At 40.2% G+C, this 27,409-nt stretch overlaps 2 protein-coding genes across 4 annotated transcripts; one reads left to right on the top strand and one right to left on the bottom strand.

Moving 5' to 3' along the window:
- Positions 1-2: 2 nt before the first annotated feature.
- LOC108100863 (dedicator of cytokinesis protein 9) lies at positions 3-27,409 on the bottom strand. Of its 3 annotated transcripts, none has more exons than XM_017204942.2 (14): positions 26,592-27,409; positions 11,760-11,876; positions 11,033-11,568; positions 10,669-10,972; positions 9,784-10,605; positions 9,097-9,729; positions 8,675-9,010; positions 6,955-8,430; positions 5,285-6,895; positions 5,086-5,232; positions 2,152-2,362; positions 1,807-2,095; positions 1,281-1,513; positions 3-754 (listed from the first exon to the last, which is right to left on the bottom strand). In XM_017204942.2, the coding sequence occupies exons 1-14, from the start codon at positions 26,685-26,687 to the stop codon at positions 654-656; spliced, it is 6,912 nt and encodes a 2,303-aa protein (XP_017060431.2). In that variant the 5' UTR covers positions 26,688-27,409; the 3' UTR covers positions 3-653. The 3 variants fall into 3 exon arrangements, with proteins under 3 accessions (XP_017060431.2, XP_017060434.2, XP_017060433.2); XM_017204945.2 differs by having other exon boundaries at positions 1,395-1,513; XM_017204944.2 differs by having other exon boundaries at positions 6,955-8,427.
- On the top strand, positions 2,667-5,023 carry LOC108100864. The gene is made up of 4 exons (XM_017204946.2): positions 2,667-3,855; positions 4,056-4,595; positions 4,707-4,830; positions 4,893-5,023. Exons 1-4 carry the CDS (start codon positions 2,891-2,893, stop codon positions 4,956-4,958), a joined length of 1,695 nt encoding a protein of 564 aa, XP_017060435.1. The 5' UTR covers positions 2,667-2,890; the 3' UTR covers positions 4,959-5,023.

The following is a 27,409-nucleotide window of genomic DNA, read 5'->3' as shown; positions in this document are numbered from 1 at the left end:
CGTTTTAACATTTAATGCGTATATCTTTTTATTTAGTTCATTATACGATTTCACTAGAAAATGCATGTATGTAAATATATATATCAGTAGATCTGTTTAATAGGTATTTCCTTTATCTGAATACTTTGGTAAGTTCTGTTGCTCGCGGGAACTTATTTGCCTAGTTTGTTAACACTAAAACTAATTTCATTTACCTTTAGGAATAATTAAATTATCAAACGGTTCTTTTTAGCCATTTCGAGTTTAGAAGAAGACACAAAGTTAGCAGATTTGATCTAGTAAAGTAACTGGTACAGGTTGCATAGAGTGCATCATTGGCCGATCGCTTACAAAAATATTAAATCAAAGATTTACAAAAATCCGGTAAAATAAAGTCAAAATAATAATATACAAGCTTAAAACTAAATTAAAAACTAGTTTCGTGCTTCGTCAGATTTCACGCATGCTATAAAAAATATACAAATATATTAGAGGGTTGTAAATTTGAAATACAAATCAATCGAATCGTTCAACATAAAAATCTAACAACAATCAATAGGGAATTTAAGAACTTAGTCGCTTAGCGTAGTCATAGAAATTAACAAGTGATTTCGGTTAACTGGAACTTATGGAACTGGTCGTTTAGCACAGAATTTATATAGTTCGGTTATCGGTTATGAATGGTGTGTGGAGTTCTGTGTGTTTATGTGGGAACTGTGGTGGTTGTGGTGGTGGTGGGTGTTGTTGCTGGTATTTTGCTCAACAAAATACGGTCCTAAAAAGGGAGAATTACAAACACGTTAATACAAAATGAGAAAGCATTGGGAGAGGTCACAGATCGATTAGTAAGGTTTTCCAAATTTCGAAACGAAGCGCTTACGGTTAGTTTCAAGTCGAATTAATAGCCACCAATTCTTGTGTTTTTGGGTTTGGAGTTTTAGATTTTCTGGGGTTAGTCACAGTTAGTTAGCCGAGACTCAAACCGTTAAGCCCCAAATCGAGCTTTACCTGCCGCAAGACAATTTCAATTTCAATTTCAAATTCAATTCAACGACAACGACAACATCAAACAAAGGAACACCAATAGAGTCTATGGTTACGACTACGTTGTGGTTACGTGGTTACGCTAACGTTAACGCATTACGTTCTCTACGCCAACTCTCGTGTTATTTGAATACTTCAATATTCGATTTGGTTTCTGTGGTTAGCTGTGCGTGTGTGGGTGACTGAGTGTCTGAATTTTGATATCGTTTTTAATGGTTTTTGGTTTTGATTTTGATTTTGTTGGACTTAAGCAGTACTTGAGTTATGGGAGGCGCCACTGATCGCATTGAACAAAGCCATGCTGTTGCGCTGATTTATGCTGTCGGCATCGTCGCCGAGTGGCTGGAAGGACTCGTCGTCGAGCAACTCACTGAGCGCCTGGCACAGCTTCTCGTAGTTCTCCTTCAGCACGTGGTGGTACTCCTTTTGGTCCGCACTGATGATCCGCTCGTTCAGGAACAGGGCCTTCTGGCAGACCACAATGAAGTCGCTGCAAGGAAAAGAAACCATTTAATATAAATTATTAATTATTCGAGAACATTGACCAAATCCTAAATTTCTTATTTGACTGATCTTATTACTAGAACATTATAATAAAAAGTTGTTGTTGAATGTTCTTTAACTATTTGATTTACTTTACGGTACTATCAGTAGGGATTCTTGCTAACCTTTCAACAATAAAACGACTTCTGTAAATTCTTAAAAGTTAAACACCTAATTTTTTTTTATATAATTATATTTAAGTTTTAAGTTAAACAAATATTCTTAAAACCAAATCCATACCGGAAGACATCCTTTAGATCTCCGACGCGATCCAGTGAAAAGTTGTTGACCACCTTGGCATCCAGAAAGGCGTGGGCGTAGGCTAAAGGACCAGCGTTCACAGTCACAGCCACACTTCCCTGCAGACGCAGCTGCAATTTCTTCACGTCGGCTGGCGGGAGGATGATCTCCTCCAGCTCTGAAACCTTGGATTGCATCTCATCGATGGCCACCTCGATGGGACTCAGTTCGATGATTTCGCGAGATTTTACGGGTATACGTTTTAGAACGTAAGGAAAGGAGTATTGAGCTGCGGAAAATAATAAATTATTTCCAGATTTCAGATTCACAAAAGGTAATGCCTACTTTTTATAACCGTCTTGCGTTTCCACTGCTCTTCAACGCTGCCACGGGCTGCTCCCGATTTGGTGAAAGGCGTTTCATACATAAACGTGTCCACATCGTGATTTTGCTCAAATTCATTTAGCCGCTGGTCGAGTTCGTCCTTTGAGAAGAAAGGAATCACATGGGTTACCTGTATGTAGGCCAGTTTGGGGTCCAATTCGTCTACTTTAACCTGGAAATAAATGGATATAAAAAATTTGTAAATTGTTGTTGTAAAAAATAGTTATAGAAAAATATTTATACTGTCAAAGATTGTCAACATTATAATTTAAATATTCAAAACTAAGTATTTGGACACGCGTATCGCTACAATTATAAGACCCTCCAGTTATAAATCGTACACAAATGTTATTAAAACAACGACTCAACAGACACATCGTGAAATAGATCTGATCTGCACTCGAATCGAACGAGATCAAGTCGTCACTCCCGCAAATCTCAGAGCTCGATTTCAGTAAGTTTATCCACTTCCTACCCTCAACTGATTTAGTTCGAACAATTTAACAGCCTTACTAGGGTCCTAGTAAATTGTTTGTTATTTTTATACATCAATCACAGTCCGTACACTTGAACTGCAGTAGCATCCAAAATTTTGTATACAATTCGCGTTAATAGTTTTCCCTTTTTTGGGCACAAACCAACAGTTCGTCAGGACGTCGGTTATCCAGTCAGAATCCACAGTTTCAGGTCTGTTTCCGCAATGGAGCAGTTCTTCGCATTTCCGGCACTGGCAATGGGCCCGGGATATGTCCAGTTTCCGCATCAGATTCCAATGCCATGTCCTGCGGAGTATTCCCTCAATCCGAATGCTGTGGAGTTTGTGCCGTCGAATCGAAGATCGGAGTTCAGAAGCTCGCAAACCAAAACAGAGGCGACCTCAACAACCACATTGCCCTGTCCCGAAATCGTTGGCGATGCCGTGAAGCAGGTGAAAAATGGATTTTGTGATCAGAGGCAGTTGTTGGAGTACCTCAGTCAGCTGGGCGATGAACAGATGCCGCTGGAGGAGATCGCTGTGGGTCTGCTTCCAGGTGGTCATGGCCTCAGCATGACGTTCACCACGAAAAAGGCCGATCCGAATATTCCCATCTTCCACAATCGCCAGAGTCTTCAGTTGGCCGTCGGTGATCAGGAGAAGCTGAATAGCAGACCGGAGAGCGTCCTGGTGGCCCAGTTCCTCAGTCGGGTGAACGATCTTCTGAGCGAGAAGTACGAGTACGGCGGCGATAGCTCCGTCTGTCCCAAGTGCACTCTGTGCTCCAATCGCAGCTACACGGAGCTGGAGATCGAGCGCCAGATCGAGGGCATCAAGGCCTTCGAGAACTTCTTCACCTTCACGGAATCCACGCGCTACCAAGACCTGGTTTCCCACAAGGCCTTCAAGGAGTTGTGCACCAAACTGGGACTGATTGTGAGCCGCGATCAAATCCACATCGACCGAGCTTCCAGCGGAACATCTACAGAGCCCTGTCCTCCTCCACCCTCCCAGCAATCGTCCAGTGTCACAGTTTGCATTCCTCGATCAGACGATGCAATGGAAACCGATATGGAGGCCGAGGCCTATGCTGGAGATGATGAATCGCTGTCGAATGGAGGCGAAACGACCCCGAGGGCAAGTGCCGAGTCCTCGAATGCAGCAGACTATGTCAGGGGAACTCTTTACAGGTGGGTTTCAGAGTTTAAATTTAGGAATAACATGGTAAATTAGTAAATTTATCTGAGGAAAACATTTGTGTACAAGTTGTATCGTAAAAGGAGAAATTAGCTCTTGTTCTAAATGTATAGCTTGCTATAAAACTCTCAATATTAGGATAAACTGCGCAGTATAATATCTTATTTAAATATAATACACAATACAATTCCAGGTACGAGGACTCTGAGGGAACCCAACTGGTGAACCAGCTAAATGAAACTGAGTCAAAAGCAGACACAAATATAGTTGAAAATTTCGATTTGGAGGTATCAAGATCCACGCCGGCCAAATCTTCGATACCCACCAGTATTCCGAGTGCTTTTCCGAGGGTTTACAAATCGGCCAAGGCAAAGTGTTCGCTTCGGGTGGCTGGGCCAAGTGGAATGCAGAGTGTCCCACCGCTCCATAGGAGCTCGCTTATGGGTCGGCCAGCGGGACAATCCGCACTAACCATGCCCTCAAACATGCACAGATTGCGGGACACGGCGGTGGAGGGCCAATTTCCGAACGGATCGACTGGATCGACCGCTCCACGAAAGCTCCAAGGAGATTCAAGTCTGCCCGCTGCGGCTCGCAAGCAAAGTCGTTTGCCTTCTACGAAATCGGGATGTGTTTACCATCAAGCAGGGAATGTGTCAGCGCCTTCAGCAGGTCGTGTTGTGAAGTCGGGAAAAGCAGGCTCCGCTGTGCAGAAGCCGCAGTCGAATCATATGTAAGTTACTAGATACTTTTGCTACTTCACAGCTTGGCTTTCAATAATGAAAATGTAATGTTTTTGATACATTTTAACCATTGTTTTATCTGATTATATTTTCTTTTGCAGCTGTAAGGGAAGCAAAAATAATGTGGCCAGTAGGATCGGCATGGCCAATTCCCATGCCACTCCGCAGCGAATGATCCCAAGGAGCACCCATGCTTCAATGATGCGCCAAACAGAAGTCAAGCGGGTAATCCCATAGTGCTTAGAACACTTCTTAAATATTATAACATCTAGTTAATTTTTTTACAGCGCATGAGCCTGATGCGCGGCGACAGCGATTCCGATTTGCTCTACAATGACTATCTCTTCAAGTGATTTGCAGATGGATTGCATGGATTTGTTGCTTTATCTTTGAAATATACGTGTTTCTCAATACTCAACATACCAACAAAAAAAAAACAACAATATTTTAAGGTATTCCCTAGGTTGAAACTCCACTCACCGGTGATGAATCCATGATCATTTTCACCACATCCGCTCCAAACTTATCCTTGTACTGTTTAGCCAGTCGCTCAGAGATTTCACTTAGAGAAGTTAGCTTGGGTTCTTTATAGACGTACTCTATGGCATGATCTTCTTCAAAGTATATCTAGAAAATATCTGAGTTAGTTAAAGGCAGGATCATCTGCGACATCCCTCACCATTCCGTAGAATACAACTCTGTAGAAGCGACCCAACATTCGCTTTCCCGAACGATTCACCTCCACAATTTTATTGTAGGCCTGAGTTAAGTGTTCGTAGCAGTGGGCCAGCTCCACGAAGCTGCGATCCCTTTCGTACATTGGCAGAATGAGTTTGTAGAGCTCTCCGAGGCACTCGAATCTTTCAGCGCGGTCGAGGAAGTCGGCGCACTGCTTCAGCTGCTCCAGGAGCATTTGTTCCGTGTACTGCGAGTCCTGGGCGCCAGCATCCAGTTTAAGACCCTGCTCGTCTAGCGGAATATTTCTAGAGATCTTGCCAAAGGCAGTGGATGACCAACTGAGACTGCAACCTCCTCTCAATCGAAGATACTCGCACATCAGAGCAGCAATATGGAGATGGCAGCAGGCTGCCTCCGAGAGATTTCCATTCTGTTCGTGATTTCTGGCCATTGTGACCAGCCAAGTGTGTCGGAGTTCTGGCGTAGAGGCATACGAGTTAGCCAGGGAATACTGCAGTTCCAGCAACCTCTCGGGATCCATATGATGAGCCTGCATTTGGGCAGTGGCCATAAGTACAGTGCGCACTCGGCGCGTTAGATCCTTCACCTCCATGGGGAAACCTGTGCCCTTCATCGCCTTGTCGCTATTCGCATAGCTGTTGATGATGGACAAACTCTCCTGGAATCTGGCATTGTTCAGTCCAATCACATTGCCAATCATCTGCGATACAGAGATAATCACTTGCAAGTGAACTCGAGTTAAGGCTTTCCTTCCACTAAATTCAAAGTTACTGCGCATCAGTAGATACAAAACGGCACAGGATTCATGGCGAATCTCTACCAGGCGACTATCGCAGGCTTTTAGGAGTTCATAAACCATCTGACCACACAACATGGCATTTCCTTTGAACAAGGCCACGGCGTAGTTGTTTATAAACGCTCTCAAAGCGGCGAAGACGTGTTTCGAGAGCCTCTCCGATTGACCCAACTGCAGAAATCTCAGATAAACTCTAGCCACCTTGGGCAGGATTAAGCTGTCAGCCAGGAGTTGTCTGAACTGCAGGACATACATGCCCAAACAATCTAAGATTATCATTCCCACTTCAGTGGCCAAATTGGATTCATAGAGAGCCAACTGACTCTTAGCTAAGCAATCCATGTCCTCCAACAGATTTTCCCTGGGTTGATTTAGAGTTCCACTATTCGGCTGCTGCTCCTGGTTGCCATTTTCCACTCCTGTGGGCGGTTGTGTCCTGGCTGGCAGAGTGTTGGCCTTGGCCGAGCGTCCTGAACGAGAATCCGGAGTGATCACAACACTCTTCTTTCCCACATAGCGGAATTGCAGCAGGCAGAGATCCAGAATGGAGAGGAACTGCAGGGTTTCGGATTCATTGCAGTTCTGCCACCAGGCGACCATTTGATCTTGTGAGAGGTGCTTGATGATGAACAGGAAACCGAGGAGCAGGTCCTTGCTCTCCACCGAACTGAACTTGTCGCAACGGGAGAGGATCTGTGCGTGGGTAACGCTCACCGAGCGATTGTGTCCATTTCGAAGCGCCACATCTGTGTCGCCATTGGTGTAGGCACCAATTGTGGTTGTATCCTGAGAATGCTGAAAGATAATACGTTTTTAGAAGGATTTGCATGCAATAGATAAACCTAGTAACTCACCCCTGAATCCGTATTCGAATTCAGTGATAGATTCGAGATGCCATTGCTGATGGGTTGACCTGCAATGGCAGCCAAGTAGTTGTGCTCCTTCATGTGAACCGAGGTCCGATAAGGACTCGGTTGATCACAGTGCACAGTCAAGCGATTCTTTGAACGCGGAGTGGAGGTCAAGGAGCCAAAAGTGGAGGAGTCCTTGCTGAACACATAGCTACTAGAACAACTCAAGCGTTTGGTGTAGGAAGCGGAATCCGCATAAACATGTCCATTGGGGGTAGAAGCTCCAGATTCCGATAAGTCATCGATCCGATGGATGTTGTCCATCACAACGCCCAGCCAAGGAACATAGAGTAAGGCAATCCTCGAGAGCTGGCCCCTCTGCTGGTATCGGTTATCCAACTCGTGTTTCGCCAGCAGATCTTTGAAGATTCCCAGAGCGTGTCTTCTCACATGACCCACTTCATTCAGACTGCTCTTCAATTCCTGGAGCAGCAATCCCGACAAGAAGTGCTGCCTGCAGAATTGCTCCGAAAGGGTGAAGTGCTGCATCATCTCAGGAGGTCTGTTCTTCGGGTTCAACACAAATGGCAGATTGAGTGGCACATAATGCTCATGCTGGCAGATCTCCTGCAGAAAGTTGAACTTGTATTCGTGGAGAATCCTGGGATTTCCCGGCGAAAACTCTGCCATATAACAGCGAATGAGGCGGAAGACAAATCCTCTGTCCATGTAACTCAGACACTGGCGCACAAACTTTGCCAAGGAGCGATTCAGTATTAGAGTTTCCTCAGCCAAGTCCTCAAATCGAGTAGTTATGTATTGCATCAGTGCTTTCATCAACTGCTCCACTCGATCGGCGTACTCCTTGGGAAACCGTTCGTTGCGCAACATTCGAATCCTTCCAGTGGCCAGCAAATGCTGCGCCATACTCTTCACAATCAGATCGAAGAATATGGAGGAGTATCTCATGAATTTGTTAACGATCAAGAAATCCGGATTCGTGGGATTTAAAAGGTAGGGCAAGTGCCTGCAGAGTTCTCCGTGGACAGTTCTTTGTCGAGCAGTTTGTTGGCTGTAGTAAGGCGCATGGAACACATACTTCACGTAGGCGGCCAAAAGATCGGGTCTCTTGGCTTGGTCGCTTATCAAATGGATAATGTTTGTTATCAGGCGGATTACATTCAATCCTATTTCCTCCGACTGAGTGTGAACCAACAGAGTGAACAGCTCATTAAGGAGCGTGGGTAGATAGTTAATCAACGATTTCATATCAATCGCATGGGCTGCTTTGAGGATCTTGCACGTTTCCGTTTCCGCCGGAACTGCTCCCGTTTTTCCACCCTCCAGCAATCGTTCACAATGTCCAAAGAAGTTGTGCAAATGCTGATCCGCCGTGAGAACCGTTGAGTCCAAACGCAATCCCACCGTATAGAGATTCCTCTGATTGTCGATCCACTGGATATCCGGACCGCAGTTCTGCTGAGAAATTGGAAGGGTTTGTAGGCAGCCAGGGGGAGGATTTTTGGTGGGTGGTTTTTGGTGGTGGTGCAGTAAGCATGCAGATCAGTGCGGAGGAAACAAAACATAGAAAAAGAGCACAGGTTAGTTGGCAAGCCAGGGTATGAATGCGGTATGGATATGAGGTATTTCGGGTAAGAGACAAAGAAAACATTTCATGAGTTGATGAATGGCTTTAGCTTGGCACACAACGTCTACAACTTACCCCCTTGCCCCAACCCAAGGGCTGAATGGATAGATAGCCCACTGGCAAAGTGGCAGCCACCGGCAGCTGCTGTTCCTCCAGGCAAATCCGATTCTTCTGCAGCAATGGCAACCAGGCATAACCAATGGGGGTCTCAAACGCCGCATTTGCATCCCGCTTCTTGCTGAGATTACAGGACACGTGGTAGAAGGAGAACAGGAGGTGGTGTTCCGGAAAGAGTCCCAACGGAAGGCGCAGCTTGATCTCCTCGTACCAAGTGGGCGTCACATTGTGATGCAGCACCGGGCAGGCTATCTGGGATACCAGAAGATCCTGACCAGGACGACCATAGATGCACTATAAACGGATACAATTAATATTAGTTTATGCAAGTATAATTTTTAGTATTTTAATCATTGATTTTCAATCACATTTCTACTCACCTTCAGAGGTTTGCTGTACTCTCCATCGCCATCCCTCAGCTCAACCACAACCGTGATATTCCTCGCCCTCGAGAATAATTTCTGGCTGTCGAACTGCAAGCTCAGTGGATACACATACAGGTGATTACAGAAACTCGTATAAGGATGCGCATCCCGTTCACTTTGACTCTGGAATTCGGCCAACTCGAGTGTGGGCGACTGCTTGGAATTCGGACTAAATGTGGACAAGGGAGCCAGGGATTTACTCAAGCCACAAGGCGTGGTTTGATCGATGAACTGCATTTGCATCTTCAAGCTTCCCGGAATGATGGTTAGTTTGCTCAGCTTCTCAGGCTTGCGGAACTCGGCCAAGAGCTTTAACAGCTCGTCATCTTTGAGTTTGGGCAATTCCTGGCGGTAAATAGGACTGAATTCGAACTCCTTCTTGGGATCAACATCCAGTTCATGGCTGTATTGCTTGAACAGTGGTCTGGCTGCCCAGGCAAATGGCTGTCTGTAATGTCCAATGTGCTGGGCGCAACTCTTTGCCGCTTTGTAGACCTTTTGACCGAGTTTGGGATCCTTGCCGGCTTTTAGATAAGGTTCCGCAGCTTGGGCTATTCCAGATTGCAGGAGTTTCTCCACTCTTACCACCTGTTGGATAAAACTTTTAATTATTTCCTTGAGGTAATAATAATATTTACATACCAAGTAGATATCTGCATGTGGCGCAGTGACTGAAAGTAAACATTGTCTCAACTGCTGGAATTGCTGGCGATTCGCACGTAGCAACTCCGCGGAGACTCCATCGAATAAGGAGTGAGGTGCCTGGGAGGCAGAGCTCCTCTCATCGCCCTCCGCTGACTTCCTAGGAACTCCACATCCAGCAACAGACGAAGGAACTGGCGTATTCGGTAACAACTGAGCCGCCCACTGCTCGTTCACATTGAAATAAAAGTTCTCGCTTAACTTCCGATTCGCCTTGGCGTCGTAAAGAGCTAAGCTGGTGATATAGGGCTCCACTTGCTGTTCAACTCCAGCTGGAGCTCCCTCATCCTGCGGGATGCACTGCAGTCGAAAGCGTAGATTGTGGCAGGTGAGCAGTAATCTTGTGCCAAAGTGCTCGCGATACTGCTCAACATTATCAGTGCCACTGCTTTTGGCTGGCGATTGATAGCAGGCAAACAACCGACGACGCTGTTCCCTCCTGGCCAAGGCAATCGAATGATCCGTTTCCCTTCCATATTTCATCAGTTGAGGATGCAGTGATTGATCCAAACCCTTCAGGGTGCCAAAGGTTTGTGGTTCCATTGCTGGCGGTTGGAGCTGCGGACTTGGATTCGAGTTGACAGAGGGCTGACGCTCCAGTGAAGCGTTTCGTTTCTCTTCTTGGGCGCGATTTTGGGCCAATACCGAGTTGATTTTGCTAAGCCAGTCCTTAAAGTCCTGCTCGTTTTCAGCAGCCAGGGTAAAGGATTTATGGCCCGTTGTCATGCGGAGTTCAAAGCAAAAGCGACCACGTTTGGGATTCTAGAAAAACATCATTATAACTATTGATTAATTGTTTGGATATGAGAATATGTAACAACTTACCTGCACCACATCGGTGCAAAAGTCCATGACTATTGTGGCCTTGGCTTCGCCCTGCTTTTCGTCCTTGTGCAGTTCCAAGATATAGGTGCCATCAATCTCCTGGCGTAGATAGCAATAGCGACGCTTAAAGGACTTGTTGCCAATATTGGCAAACATTCGATCTGAGGCTGAATCAGGTCCTTTAAGGAGATATCCCTGCTTGGTAATGGTGTCCGCCTGGGAGCGAGTCATCTGCTCGTCAATTCGATCCTGATCTGCATCGATTTCGTAGACCTCCTCCAATAGTTCCTCAGCAGGGGAAATACTAAATACAATGTATTAATTAGATTTTACTTGATTAAAAGGGAATTTAATAACGTTTTACCTGGGAAGATCATGGCAATTTCCGCCGTAGGCATTGTATTTATAATGAATCAAATGATTTTTGGCTCTGTAGGTGTATAGAGCTTGACGAGTGAATCGGGTGCACTCCGCTCTGGATCCATGAGCATGTCCATCCACCAAATCCTCACCATGTCCATCGTCTCCAAACTCATCAATCTCCTCCGGCTGAGCCAAATTTGAACGTAGAGTGATCGAGGAGAGAGCTGACTCGTACGAGGAATCCTTGTGACTGGAGGAGCCATTGGAGCACTGTGAACTCTTTCTCGAGAGTTGCCCATGACCATTGGAGTTGGTCAAACTGCTGTTGCTGCTGCTGCTGGTGTGTCCATTGCCATTGCTATTGTGATGGCTTCCATTCGACTGAATGCTCCCCTGTCGACTCACTTGACTGTGTCCATTGCCATTTCCAATGATAGAAGGACCATGGAGGGGACAAACTATCGCCTCGTTGGGAGGATCGAATCTATCTGCCACCGATTTGGCATTTGTTCGCTGTTTGCGAGGCATGACAATCTCCTGTAGAAAAATAGAAAAATATTCGTCAATAAACAACAAACATTCCATATGAAACTAACAAATTAAGTCTAATCTAAATATTTTAATATTTATTTATTTATTGGTCTCAGGCTTTTTAACATTCAATTAAATACTATGTTTTCTATTCTTCTTTTAAAATGCTGATAATGTCTATTTTTGTGCATACTCACCGAGACATCGTCAGCGGGATAGATGAGCAGCTCCCTCTGCGGATCATTTTGGATAACAGTTTTATTTTTGGCTATAAAGGCTTCAAAGTCGATTGGCTCCACCACCATTGGCTTGTTCTGAAATGAAGAGATCGAGATAAGTATGAGATTGTATTTACCAAATGTTTGCTTGCTAATTTATGCGTGCCACTTGTAAAAGCAGAGCGTCTCTATAAATAGCATACAACCCAAAAAAATAATGCCCAAATGTTATCCATTCCCGATGCCCGAATGCAGGCGGATTTTGAGAGATTTATCGAAACCACGCAGGCCATAAATTTATGGCTACTTTGTGATGTGCGAGTTCAGTTCTTTTTTTTTACACTCTCCCACACAGAAGAGACCTTGACCGCATTACAAAGCGGATGCCTACATTTCTCCCCCTTCGTGTAATGATATTTTCCATGTCTGCCACTCGGCATAAACAAATTCTCTTCGTTTAAACATTAGAACATTTTAGCATTTTGCATTTTTAACCCCCGCTGGCGGTTGTTGATATTTTTGGCTTTTGCGTCTTATATTTTGCAAGAAGGCGATGATGAATACAACAATATCTGTGTTATGAGGTGGGTGACCCAACTGGTGGGTGACCCCACCCTTTATGACATTCCGCGGAGGGTTAAAGTGCCACTTCCGTTTCGGCATATCCATTTCAGGCGCCTGTCGGATGTGCTGTTATTTTATTGTTTTCTTGAAATTCGAGGTGTGTGGCTTTGTGTTCTGTTTTATTCTTGGGCTTGGTTCATTTCAGGAAGAGACAGGTCAATTTAGGTCATGGGAAAAAGGCATTTAAAACTTCGCTTTATTGCGGTTTAACTGCGCAAAAGTGGCCACAATTTGGAAAGGATTGTCATAGGTTGGGATTGGTTATTGTAAAAAGTATATATTTCGGGTTGGTTAATTACTTATAATGATGTTTATTAATAATAATGAATAAATTAGAGATAACAAAACGTTAATATCAGTCGTTGCCCGGAATGAATTTTTTTTGCTTATTCTACATTTTGAGAAAGATTATTAGAATATGTAAGTTTAACGTAGGTTTATCAACTCGCAAATCAATTAAGTTTTTTGAAATTAGGTAACGATTAAATTTAAAATTATTAAAAAATGTATTATCAGTTATAGGTTCCGGATATTTAAATGTAATTTTGTTCTAGTTTTAAATGTCGTTTCTACAAGTACCTTTCAACGTTTAAGACTTTGTTCTATAAAAAACCGATTAAATATGGACAGGCTATCAATCTACCAATATCGGCTGTCAGCTTGTGCCTCTGGCAAACCTTGGCTTTGGCCCTGATTCCATTCGCATGTGCTTCGTGCCCAGCCACGCCCACATAAGTACCTCCCCTCCCCACCTGCTCTCTTCTCCAGCGAGAGCTTGAGTGCCATGTCATTGCACTCGCCCACTTACTATAGCCACTTTTGGGCTCGAGCTCGGGGGAAAGCATTTCCCATTGTGCGCTCAGGTTCGGGCCTTTTCCTGGCGGCTCCTCCATTTCGCCTCTTGGCACGCACTGAATGCAAATTGGCAGACGTCGCCGCTTGCGTAATTAAAAACCGCAAAACCGGCGACAACCTCAGCCACGATACAAAAATCCACAGGCCATAACTTCACCTACGGCTATGCGACAAGTGCATGGGTATTACGCAAAAAAAAGGTAAATTCATTAACTTTCGGCCAATTACAAAATCAATTGCCAGTTAAAAGCCCGAGAAAGTTGGGCCAACATTTTCGGTGCTTACTTTGTGGTTTTAATAGGGGTGTGTGGGCATTTGCCAAACGAAAAGCCAAACTTAAAAATGCATCTGCATGGTGTTTGACCAGTAGACACGCAAATTTGCGGTGGTCGATTTCATCAAACGCAACTGGTCCATCAAGGCGTGAAGACCTCAGAGATCCAATATCTTCATCACCATACGACGGAGAGCAGTGACCATGATCGGGAGCCATCAGCCACTTTATTTTAAGGGGGAAATACAATTAGAAGGCCTGAAATGAGGGCTATCTTTGGGAGTGGATTGCAAGTAGAGTATTAAATGAATCTTAGTGATTCTTTTTGCATGTTATTGGGTAATTATTGAGCAATAAAAATCAGTCAAGTTTTTGAAAAATATTGTAATTAAGCCCATTTATGATCAATAATGTGGAGTCGTGTTTTTAGGGAAGGACTTTGCGCCGTGCAGTCTCCAGGTCCAGGATCACGACTTAAACAAAAAAAAGCAACTGGGCTTTAAACTTAAAGGTACAGCGCACACCATGAATTAAACCATATTTAAGAAAAATTATTTTTCCATTAAAAAATTTTAGGTTAAAAAAAAATTTCAAAAATAACGATTTTCTTTTGACTTTGATTGTAAAAAAAACATGTTATAACAAACAAATATGAAAAACCGTTATATTCATGGTGTGGAGAATTTAATTTCAAACATAATGCAAAAAACCGCATTCGATTAAAATAAAATCTCTGACCTGTACATTGCACGGCGACTTTGAAAACACGACTTTTCAGGAGAAGCGTTTAAAGTTTACTTTTGTGCATGTCCGCCATATGACACACCCTCAATAAATTGCGTATAACTCTGAAAATAAGTACCGGACGGCTTTATGCTTTTAAAGGCTTACTCCCAGATATATTTGGAGTACATTAAGCCAAAAAAATTTTTTTCGAAAAAAAAAATTTTCTAATTGTATTTCCCCCTTAAGCTGTTATGGCATTTCATCATAATTCAACATTTTTAATTATATGTATATAAATCACTTAACAAAATATATATAAGCCAATTACTATATAAATTACCATATTTCAACATGTGATATTCAACCGATAACCAAATAAATGCTTAAATTAATTATTTTAGCTAACATGCTTTCAAGGATTAAAACCGAGATTACACCTTAGCCAAAAATGTGTCTAATAATTTCGTAACTGAATAATTGAGATAAATTTATATGTTTAACATGTCAATGTGGTTAGTTATAAACTTATTTCATTGAAATTAAATTTACAAAACTTAAAGATCAACTAATTTTGTATATCAGACTTTGGAAATTCAAGATTTCAATTTTAAATTTTTAAGGAAATATATTTATTATTCTCCCATTGCTATGTTTTTAGTTAAAAGTGTAAAGTTACTTTTTTGGCTAGTAAATTGCAGCATCTCTAATTACTATCTTTGCCAGCAGCCGGTTTCAATTTAAAGTTAGCGGTTTGAGGCGCCTCGTCAGGCAAAACGTGACGATTTATGCATATTTGAGTGAAGCACTGGCCAGGCCTCAAGAGGCAGTGGCCCCCCATCAGCCCAACACCCGGTTCCCCCATCTAAATAAGGCTTGACTTTCATTGATTTTGCCACAGCAATTGGCCCTGGCATGTCTTGAATGTGACTTGAGTCGGTGTCCCTTCGTTTTGCTCGCTTATCAATTGAAATTGCAGCGATGCGGCGGCAGATGCCTTCATTTATATCTGCTATATATACTGGGACGTTAACAAGAAATAGTGGAAAGGGTCACGAAAAGTTAGCTCGGCTCTTTCAGAATTCGCTTTGAAGTGGAAACCATTCAAGTGGTCTATACTCTATACTCTTCCTGATTTGCATTTTGTGGCCACGGAATTATTGCGACTAAATTTAGCTTAGCTTATTGCATATGATTTGTTGTGTCTGGGCCTGGTGAACTTTTGACCCAAACGAAAATAGTTTCTAAAAGCTTTCTGAATGGTTAAGTGGTAGCAAAAAGTGAAAAACAATTCAAGGGGTTTTATGGTAATTTTTTTGAAATTTTAAAAGCTTTGAATATGATAGCTTGAGTACAGGAAGTTAAGATAGGGGTTGGTTTGATATAAAATTCCAAGTGGTATAACAAAAATGTTTTTATTTTTAGTTTAAAATACATTGCAGTTATCGCTTAGCTTTTGCTAAATTTTATTCCCGCCTTGTGGGTTTTTCCCTTTTCAATCATTTTTTAAAGATAAACAAATAAATTTGACGACAAGTATACAAATAAAATGATTTGTTTATTTGCAGTGTATGGTCAATGAGAATACGGCATCTGGCATCCGTTATGGGATAGGAATCCGGCATATAAATTCCACAAATTTATGCCCATGCAGGGATTTCCTGCTCCACCAACGAACATGAACCGTGAAATGCATGAAAAGAAATGCACTGATAAAAGTCACAAACTACCCATATTTATTTATTACTTTGTGAACAAATTCACAAGGCGAAGTTTTCTTTATCAGTTGCAAAACGGAGGGAGAAGTTTGTCCAGTCATCGGATTTGCAACTTTGAAACTGGTTCCAGCCCAGAAAGGTGTTTGTTTTGGTCATCTTCAGTGGGTTTCACTGTTAGTTGGTTCAACGAACCCAGTAACATGTTTAAATAAAATTAAAAACATCAACCAAGTGCAGATCTGCAACTGGCCCACCCATAAAGGTGGCGACAAGTCAGCAGTTTTCCTCACCCATTCCAAACATACCACTAAAACATGTTGCAGAAAAAAAACAAAATAAATAAAAACTGAAAACACAAGTAAGCTGGGTAAAAAAAAGCCCAGCTCAACAAATTTCTCGCATTTAGTTATACAACTAAATAATTTATGGCCCGGGCAAAAGTTGAACTTTCTAAGCAAGATATTCTATTCAAAATGGTCAACGAATTTCACCCAGTTCCAAGTCCGATTCGTAGGCAAATTTACATGTCCGGACAAATGAGGAAGCTTATCATTAGCTCGGTTCAATTCAAAGTAAATACTTTGGCAGCGGCATTCATTAGACGGCTTTTTGTTGTCCGTCCGCACAATGAGGGAAATGTGCCAGAGAAATGTCGTCTGCATAAGCGGCATTTAAATCATAAGAGCGGCCAAACTATAGCATAACTATGCGATATTTATAATGCACTAATCGTCCGCCGATCGGCGTTATGTAAGACACAAATGGCGATGATGTCTGCCGCCGCTTTAGACCCGTTTAAATCAGCTTAAGTTCAGGGCGGGTAAAAGTTCCGCAAACACTTTCATTTCTTGCACAATAAAAACAATGATAGGGAACTTTTTTGATAAACAGAGAAACTAATAGTAAATTTTATATTTATATTATTTATTTATTATTTTATATTAAATTTAATAAAGATTTGGTTTTATTAAAACCCAAATTACGAATTAGTTTACAAAATGTACAAACTAATTTCTTTAAAACTCTTACTTACTATTATCTTTAAATCTTCTCCCAAAATTTCTATACTTTATAAAAACATTTTTAAAGACCTTAGGCGACATAGAAAACACTTGTTAGTCAAATAGAGCAGGTTGAGGCCCTAATGGTTTTAACCTGTCAAGGTCAAAAGCTAACTGCTTTGCACATTGCAGACCACTCGTGTTGGCCAACTCAACCAGAAGTACAAGAATAACCAGAAGCAACCTTGAGGACAAAATGCGGGGAAAATAACGACGATGCCAGCAAAAAAATAATTGCCCTAAAAGCAGGAAAAGCAAGTGCAGCAATAAGCCAGAAAAGCAATGGAAAACCCCGAAGGCAAGAGACAAAGACCACAAGTTCCCACGCAGAAAAAAGTACAATAAAAAAGTAGAGAAAAAGAGGCAGATAAATAATAATCATATAGTATAGTAAACTCATCCCGTATCCAGTTCTTGGTCATGTCTCGTTGTTCAGTTGTTCAGCGAATAATTAACCATTGAACAGCTCCAAAAGAAAGTAAAAGAAAAGCCGAGAAAAGCGCACACACGCATTTTTGGAGTAAGAGAGCAAACAATCGAACGTCAAACATTTGCTGAAAGAATATTGTGGAAGATGCTTTAATTGCCGACAGTGGCTCCGATATTTTCTCATTTACAGATGCCTTGGAAAGTTGACATTTTTAGAGCGGTTTTTCAGTGGAAAATTGGGTGCCGGCGACGAGATGCGATGGATTCTGCCATGTGTGGCCGGGGCAACTTTCTAAAAAGTACTTAGCACTTTCAATTACACTCGTACAATGCGTCTGCAACGCCAAGAGGCCGGTTAAAATGCGGCAGCGAGAATCTGGCAAACTAATTACATTTATGGTCGCGTCGGTTTTCCATTGTGTCTGCGATGGGAGAGTGTGAAATATGTGTTAATTACACGGCGGCGAATGGCCATCGTTAAGCTCAAGTGTCTCTCATTAATTGCTCAATTGTCGGGGGATCCAAACAAAATCTCCGGGGTCGACAGACTCGCCAAAGACTGGCCAAAAGTTGAAGTGCCACACGACACACCCATTTCATAATCTTCGGATTGGCCTTTAATGCAAAACCAGTTTTCAAAGAACGAAATCGGTGGGAGTTAATCTTCGAATTAGAAGAAATATTGATATTTTGATTTGTGTGGGTAAGAAAAAGGTTGGCTTAAATACTACTTCAAACTAAAACGCCTTCTTACTTTAGTCTCTACCATCAAATGCTCAGTAGCCAGTTCAAAATAAAGCAATGAGAAACACATTTAAATATTATAGTTATCATTTAATTGATCTTTTATTGATTATAAATTTTGGTTTATATATGTATTTCTATTCCAATAAAGACCAACGAAATTAATTATGATTTTGAATGGTAATCAAAGTGCCAACTATGCACAATTAAAATCTTAATGGGGTGTTTAAAATCCGATAAAATCCACGCATAAAAAAAGCTTTCACTTGCAGTATCAAATTTTCATGTTATAAAAAAGTCATAAAACTACTGAATTTTAGTTTGATCGTGATAAGGTTTAATATTAATGAAAGCAGCCACAACACGTAATTTTTTGCTGACACACTCATTATTCTTCAGCCTCTCTTCTGAAAGAAAAAAAATCCCCAGAAAATGTCAAAAGATTGTCGGCTTCTGTTCATTTTGGCCAACTGAAACCCGGCGAACAGCAGTTCGTGCTGTCTTTTTGAGGGCATTAGAAACGATGTCCAATCGCAACTTTCATTCTGCGAAAAACAAAAGCCTCCACTTACAAAAGTTGCACCGAACAAAGAATAAATCACACATGCAGATGGAAATAAAGGTTACTGACATGTCAAATGAATGTTTGTGTCTATGCCAGTAGCCTTTTTACCCATTTACCCAATGGGAATGAGATACAGTGGAACTAACTGACGCAAAACTCCGACTGGATATTTGCTCAGAACTTCAAACACAGAGCTGGCACATTGTGATTGCCAAACGGAAGCGGGTTTAGTTGGTTTAGTCATAGTTGTCTGCCTCTTTGTTTTCTTTTTTTGTTTTTGTTTTATTTTGCAGTTAGTAAGTGTGTCAGCTGTAGCAAGTGCTAACAGCTCACTCACACCCGCACTCCCTCCCTTTTCCCTTTTCCCTTTTCCCTATTTAGCGCTTCTGGCCAAAAGTGAACGACATTTGCACAAAATATTTGCCATCGGGTATAAAGAATCAATAGAATCATGGAGATTGATGTACATGGAGAAAAGGAACTTCTTGCATATTATTTGCGAAATATGGGAAAAGAATTTCATTTGTATTTTTTGAGTACAAAGAAAAGGTAATGGAAAATGTAAAAAATATGCATATACAGATACATATATTAATGCATAAGTTAGAAAACAAAAGATAATTTAAAATTTCAATGAAAAGGGGATTTATATGTTATAATATGTTATTTTTATTTATTTTAGATAAACAAAAATATTAATTTTCAATATAGCATAGCTAACTAAAAACATTTCAAACACACTTTTAATTTATGCATGTATTTGTTTTCTTCGTGAGCGGTTCGAGTGACTATTTATGTATGCAAATTTAGTTTCTTGATAAAGATGGGAGATCCCATAAGTAATTTGTAGTGGGAATGGTAAGGGTGGGTCCGATGTGCAAATGATTTCGCTGTAAACAAGTTAAACTCGGCAACAAAGTTGAATTGAAATGCGAAAAGCTGACTACGGAGTGGGAGGACTAAAAAGAGCTCTCCGGCAATTGTTTCATTATGCAATAGAGCAAAGTGCAATAGCACCAACTCCATCAGAAACGAGTACAATTGTCAACAATAATTGTCGCAAATAAACAAAAAAAGTTGTCTCGAGTGGGACATTTATCTTGAATAGATGTTCAACTTCAATGTGGGTGTACAGTGGGCAAAAAACGTGTATGAGTGGGAGGGCGTGCTTAAATGTACATAAATCTAAAAATATCCGATGATTTCATTTAAATTATAAATAATTATATATTGGGTGTTAAACAAGTTTGGATACAACAGTAAAAGCAATGGCTAATTGCAATCAAAAGTCAATGTAATTTTTTGTTTTATTAAATAAAAAAAAGTTACAAACTATTTTCTATCTTATAATCTGAATGCCCTACACTCTTAAGCTATCTCCATCTTATAGTTAAGAGATTAAACAAATTATGGTATTATCACGTAAACGTGTTTACATAGTGATAGGAAGTAGTTAAACAAAAGCCTGGAATTGTTAACATTCTTAAGAATTTTATGTTCCTCAATAAAATATTTACAATAACTCTCAGAAGGCAAGAGCACTTATTATTATCATTATTAACTTTGCACAGGTCAGTTCGAAAGAAATGTAGAATGTAGAAAGAGAAACCGGCTGAGAAAAGATAAAAGACCCTTCAAAAACCTCGTGACAACATTTGAAGTTCCCTTTTTTTTTGTTGGTTTTGATAAGCTTACAGCGCAACCAACGAAGATCTCCACAATACTTTACACCTTTCACTTCCACAGAGGAGAGTTTCTCCAATGAATTTTCAACCCATGGATGATCAGCACTTTACTTTGCACCTTTCTTGGTTCTTTCACATTTCCAATACTTCATTCACCATCTTTCTGCAAGTTTGTGTTCGCAATTAATACTCTTTGTAGGCTTGTAATTTATCAGTGCATAAAAATCTCGAACATTAAAATGCCATCAATTTGTTCACAGTGAAGACTAAGAAGTAGGAGGGGAGTTCTCGGCAAATAAAAAATTATTGTTTATTTTGGTCGGATCATAAATAAGAGCCGTGAAATTCTTGGTACATCAACTGTGAACAATAAAATAGACAAAAATAAATTTAAACAATGATTAAACACCACACATCTCGCCTCGCGTTTATTTATTTATTTGAGGGTTGCTGGTTTTGCCGGACAAACGAGAGAGATTTAAACAATTTAATTTAAGCAACGCAAATTGAAAGAGTGTATGTACTGTATACTGTAATTTGCCAACTCATTGTGAATGAAATATATACTATATTGTGTGCTGAATTGAAACTTATTTGCAACAAGAAAGGAAGCTAGCTTCGGCAAGCCGAAGCTTATATACCCTTGCAGTCATCAAATATGTCGAACAAAACGCATAAAGGCTAGACAACATCGAAGCTAAGACGATTTTTCTATTCATTTTCCATATTTTTGACTATAGATCATATGGGAGCTATACGACATAGTTGTCCGATTTTGATCAAATTTAACTCGTAATTCAAGAGTCGTAAGAACACTCTATATTCCAAAAATCATACTTGTCTGATGAAAAACAACGATGTTATCAATTTATTTCCATTAATTCTATATATAATTTTCGATCCCTCCTATGGCAGCTATATGATAGAGTTATCCGATTTTGATCAAATTTAATCCGAAATTCAATAACAGTTAGAAAACGCCATCTTGAAGAATTCAAGTCGATCTGATGAAAAACAATAGAGTGAGAATTTTTTATTTCATTCTCTTGTATTGGAGCTATCCGATATAGTCGGCCGATCCGGCCCATTCCGACTTATATACTGCGTGCAACAACTACACAACTTTTGGGAAAGTTTCAGCGAGATAGCTTTAAAACTGAGAGACTAGTTTACATAGAAACCGACAGGAGGACAGACGGACAGACGGACAGACAGACAGACAGACAGACAGACAGACGGACAGACGGACAGACGGACAGACGGACAGACGGACAGACGTACATACATATTTCGATTCTGCTCGTGATGCTGATCAAGAATATATATACTTTATGGGGTCTGAGGTGTCTCCTTCACTGCGTTGCAAACTTCTGACTGAAATTATAATACCCTTTTGCTCTGCAAGGGTATAAAAATGTAACATTTGCTACAGTATATTATGGTTGCAAGTAATGCTCAGTATAAAATGAGCCATAATATTTGTACCGATTTGTAAATGTTATAGCAGAAGGATCGCCAACTCAATTTCATTTTTTATGTGCTAGGACGACAAACTTTATGAGGATAGTACTTTTAACCGCTTGATTGCACCTGCCGATGCGAGTGAAAAACTGGAAAATGCGACTCATTCCCACTCGAGACCTGTTTAATAGCAATGCGTTATTTTTGATGTAGGGGTTCGAGTTCGGTATTCGGTATTCGGTTTCAGGTACCAGCAACAAGTACAGCTTCAGGTTCAGATTCAGGTTCAGGTTCAGTTCAGGTTCTGGCGAGGCACGATTTCAATGTCAATATTTACACGACTGTCGCGCCGATAAACATAAAAAGTTAGCATCATCGTCGTCGCTCATTACAGTTTTAATTGCCCGGCAGCTTCTTCCTAGTTTGACCGGCAGAGAAAATTTTTATAAAAGAAAGTTTATCTCTCAAGCTAAATCAAATTAAAATCCTCATGACATATTAAAATTAATCACGTGGCCGGCCGTAAAAAGGTGTGCCATCAAAAACAACGAGAAAATGAAAAGTCGAGCAGATGCGTTGTGAGGAGGTCGGAAAAGCCGGAGAAGGGTCAAGGTCAGATCGGAGAATCGATAAAAGTTTGTCGCAGCCAGGCTCGGAAAATGGAAAACGAGCGAGGACGTATTGAGGTCACCGATTGTTGTTATTGTTGATGGCGGTGCAAAGGCACGCATATTAATATACTGGCATTGCTCCAAATTAGTAATGAACAAATAAGCAATTCATATCAAAAGCATAATAATAACAACATTCTGTAAACTTTTTATCAATAAGAAAATGTTTTAAAGTTCCCATATGGGGTAAAATTATGTTGTAATACCCTTAAAGTTTTTAAATAAACTTAAGGACTTCCAAAAATATAAGAATCATCAACAGAATCATTAGAAACATTTTGAAACACCCAATAAATAGTTACAAAATCTGCAATGATTTATGAAAAACATTTTACAACTTGTGGTCTCCATAAAACACATCTTTCAGTATATGTAAGTATTTTATCGTGAAATGTATATTTTTACCGCAATGGAGAGGCTACGCTGATAGCGGCCAGTGCAGTTCATCTAAAATGATATAGAAAAAGAGGGGGGAAATGTTTGGGTCAGTATAACAAGCTCTGTTATTAATAGCCAAAGGTTGATCGGATGAGGGATATGGTTAGATGACCATGATATGTTGAACACGCCCGCCGAACAAACAAAATCGGAGCAGAGTGGCGCTCATTAAATTGCAGACAATTCACGTCAACTTGGGGAAAAGCTCAAACAAAAAACAAAAGTTGCGAAACGATATTTCCGCCGCGGAATGGGGCGGAAAAAACGGTGACCGACACACAGAATAGAATCTCGGAATAGAGAAAATAAACAATAAAGAGGAGATGCGCAAAAAGAGCAAGCTAGTAACAATAAAAGCAAAAAAATTAAATAGAGTTAAATTAAATGGGGGTACGACTGAGTAATCACCTGGAACATGGTTATGTGAATGATTAATATTAAAATGTTATAATTATAAACATAACATTTTGAAGTTAAATACAATATTCTTAGTTTCTATAAATTAAACATAAAACACTTAGATATTCATTTAATACAGCAATTTTACAGACATGCACAATAATATAAACATTTTATTCAGATTTTAAATAAGTTGCGAAACAAACTGGTGCACAAAAATATATGCCGAAATCCCACTATTTCGAAAAGGTTAAATACCCGGCCTGTTAAAAAGATAATGGGTAATGACAGTTGAAAAGCAAGCGCACTTGAGCCATGACCATTTTACCTACTCCACTTCCTACTACAAATTTTCCTCCTACCCCATTTTTTTGGACACTTTGCACGTGAAGCTTTCAAAAGCGATAAAAATAACATTAAACAGAGGAAATTCCCAGAAAGCTGCTTCAAAGTTGTGACAGTAAAGGTAAAATTGTAAGTAATCTAACAATTGGGACAAAAATCTAATTTTAATTACAGTAATACTGATTAATCGGCCCAATAAATCTTACAAATCGAATTGAGCTCGATATCCAGCTCGGATTTTGACACATCTCAACTACAGTTAATTCTATTGTGCGAGATTTGGTTTTGTTTTCTTCAACATATAAGGAACCTCTTAAGAATATTGTGTGTATTTTTTGTTTGGAGGTGCGCAGCATAATTGGAAGATGAGGTCATGACATAAAAGGTAGAAACTGCCTTGAAATTCTTCCCGAATTGGAATACAAAAAAGCCAATTCATTCTCATAAATCATCCGGGTTTTTTTTTAGGGATCAGACTGTGTGAAATTTATACTGGGCAATTGAATACAAACTTTTTTGCAGCTGCAATAAAACGCCGGATATAAAAATAAAAGTCAAGGCTGGTAAGTGTGTTTTTTGTTGACTTTCTAATGATATAAATTAAAATAGTTGGTTACTAAAGGGCCTTGGGTTTGCGTTAGTCAACAGCTTGCAGCTAAAACAGTTTGTTAAGTTTCCTTCAACAGATTAACTTATGTAAATACCGTATTGTTTCTTCAAGTATTTAAGTCGCGATTTGCTGATGCTTAAAAATTCCATCGCATCCAGACCTTATCCATTACTTTCCGCCCCTTTTAGATTCCCTTTCACAGTCCCCACCTTTTTTTTTTTTAACTCAAACCACACGTTTGATATTTACTTTGGTATCGGATAACCAAATGCGGCACATGTGCGCTGCAATAAGTTAACAAGTATTTAAACAAACAAGGCGAAAACACATAAACAAAATTCCATTTGTAAACAGAAAGCACGACATAAAAATTAACCAAAAGACACAATGTTACAACCTCACTTAATGAACTAGTGTTTTTGGAAATGGAACTCCAATATTTTGACCCACTGAACTACTCTAACCCCAAAAAAAATGTTGGCTTACCAACGACATTTTTAATTAGTGTGGACGAGGGGGAGAAATTTTCATAAAAAGGCTGCCATATTGGATGTGCAAGCTCCATGACAGGTTGAAAGAGGATGACGACTCATTGCAACCCAGTCAACCCACTCAACCGCCGAACCACTCTTCTTTTTATTGGCGTTGAAGTTATCTGCTCGTATCTATCGACAGTTGCTTATTATGGCTTGATTGCCTGTTGGCCTGTTGATTGCTGCTGTAAGTCAACAATTGCTTATCATTTTGGCTTCGACTCTCACTTTACGCACTAATTGAATTAGGAGTGCGAGGGAGAGGGGAGCAGCAAGAACCACACACAATCTAATTGACATTGGAAGCGTGGCTAATGGCGCTCTAATATGATTTTCGTTTGGTGCCGTAATAATGCAATTAGTGGGTATTATCAACAGAGGGAGACCCCATATATCTGTCAATTTTTGGTGGCAACACGTGGGCGAAGCCCCCAAAAAATGAAGTCACACCCAGAGAGCTCCAGCTTGTTTAAATTGTTTACAGAGGAACATCTAAAAAAGGTATAGACAAATAAAGTAATTTTTTAAATTGTAAATATTTATGTATGTAATGGAAAATATCATTTTGTTTAGATACAACACGTTTTTGATAATGCAATCAAACCACTTAAGCCTGAATAATTTATATTTTGTATGTAGTCATTCTACAAGTTAAAGTCATTATCTTTCAACATGGATATAAACAAAAGTGGAAGCTGTGGTGGAATCCGAATTCTCACGGCCTTGACGGATGCTTCTCTCTTCTGATCTCTCTTCTTAACCCAACTGAAATCCAGACTCTTGGGACTCTCATTTACAACAACATCTAGGTAAAGAATTCCGATGAGATAAAGAACAAGTTTTCCCTTTCCTCAGCACATGTTAATGTTGACTCTGCTTATGCAACTACTGATGGATGAAATACTACTTTGCTTATAAAACATTATGATCTCAATGATATGTGCTAAGTGAAAAGAAAATATTATTAAAATTCAAAGCATTTGGATGTGAGCCAACCGCAAACAAAATCATTCATATGTACATACATACATATGTATGTACAGCGGTGGTCGGAACAAGAACTACATTTGAATGTAAACGGAAAGCCATAGTTAAGGCAACATAGTTGATAAATGTATTTTGTTTTATTTTAATTAATTTGAGGTCTTAAATAACAAAGATCTTAAAAATCTTTATAAATTCGACGGTAAACAAAAAAATTATTATTACGTATATTAATATTAAAACTAAGAAAAAAATATTTTTTAAGTTTAAAAATTATGACCATTTCTTATTCAAGTTTTATTCATCTGCATGTTATTTTAAATCCAATGCTATCCATATCTTGACCACAAATGTTTTTCAAGAGTGTGTTGCAATAGAAGAAAATGTGTGTTTTAGAGTGGGAAATTTCGTCGAATGAAACAAACACGGAAAGTCATTAGCATTCAGACAAATTCTATATAATTTTTCTTTCATTTATAATGCTTACATATAAATGTCCCACGCGTCACGACAGAAAATACAAAAAAAAGGAAGGTAAACAAAACAAAAGGTGACATGCATTACTGGAGACACACCCACACATATACGATAAGCAACAACTGCACTTCTGAAAGCCAAAAATAAAATAGTGAAAACAGGGGAGAGTGAGCGAGATGGATATAACAGGTGTAATAAGGGAATTTAGAACTTACCAAAACAGCGCTCTCTCGCACCAGCTGAGAGACATTCTCTCTCATCTGCACTGCTGAGCCGAGCTTATTTAACCCGCGCGTAAATTTCCGCTCCATCCTGCTCTCTTTTCCTCTCCTTCAGGAAGAGGGATAAAGGAAACAAACAAGTTGTTGTTGTTTGGGTCTCCCTTTTTTTGGTTTTGTGCGAAAACCGGCAGAAGTACAAAAATAGAGGCACATACACACGTACACACGCACAGACGGTCAGGATGCGCTGCCGACTGCGCAGCCGACGCCGCTGCCAGCGATGACTAATACGATATCCTTGCCTCTCCGACTTTTCCTTCACCTTTCTCTACTTTTTTCACCGAATCTGTCAAGTTATTATATTCAACACTTAATTTCGTTGCAGAAGGATTTATCTGTGAAATTCTTTTATATCCATGTTATACACAAAACACCAACACACGCACGCTAAAATTCCCACGCCCCTTTTGCAAAAACACAGGGGGGCAAAGGAGGCTTGCAAAAATAACACAACACCCACAGCAAATATATTTAGCAGCCTTCTGGCATCTCGTGGATTATAAACAATATCTTTTAATGAGCTAAACACAGCTGTTTCCACACTTTTTATTAGCGGCTTGATTTTTCGTAATTTACGTGTGTCTGAGGTGTTGATGGCGATTTTTCGGCAGTATTTCGATTTGCCGCTAACTTCAGATTATCCGCGCGAACGAGCTCCAACGATTTGGGGAGTCTTGTTGGGCACGAAATGTTGGGGCTAGTCCGCAACACGACCTATTCGAATAAAATGTTTTAAAAAACTGGCCGTGTTT

Source organism: Drosophila ficusphila, unplaced genomic scaffold (genome assembly GCF_018152265.1).
Source record: "Drosophila ficusphila isolate 14025-0441.05 unplaced genomic scaffold, ASM1815226v1 contig_855, whole genome shotgun sequence".
NCBI lineage: Eukaryota > Metazoa > Arthropoda > Insecta > Diptera > Drosophilidae > Drosophila > Drosophila ficusphila.
The sequence above is the reverse complement of the archived record's forward strand: the minus strand, read 5'-3'. Positions and strand labels throughout refer to the sequence as shown.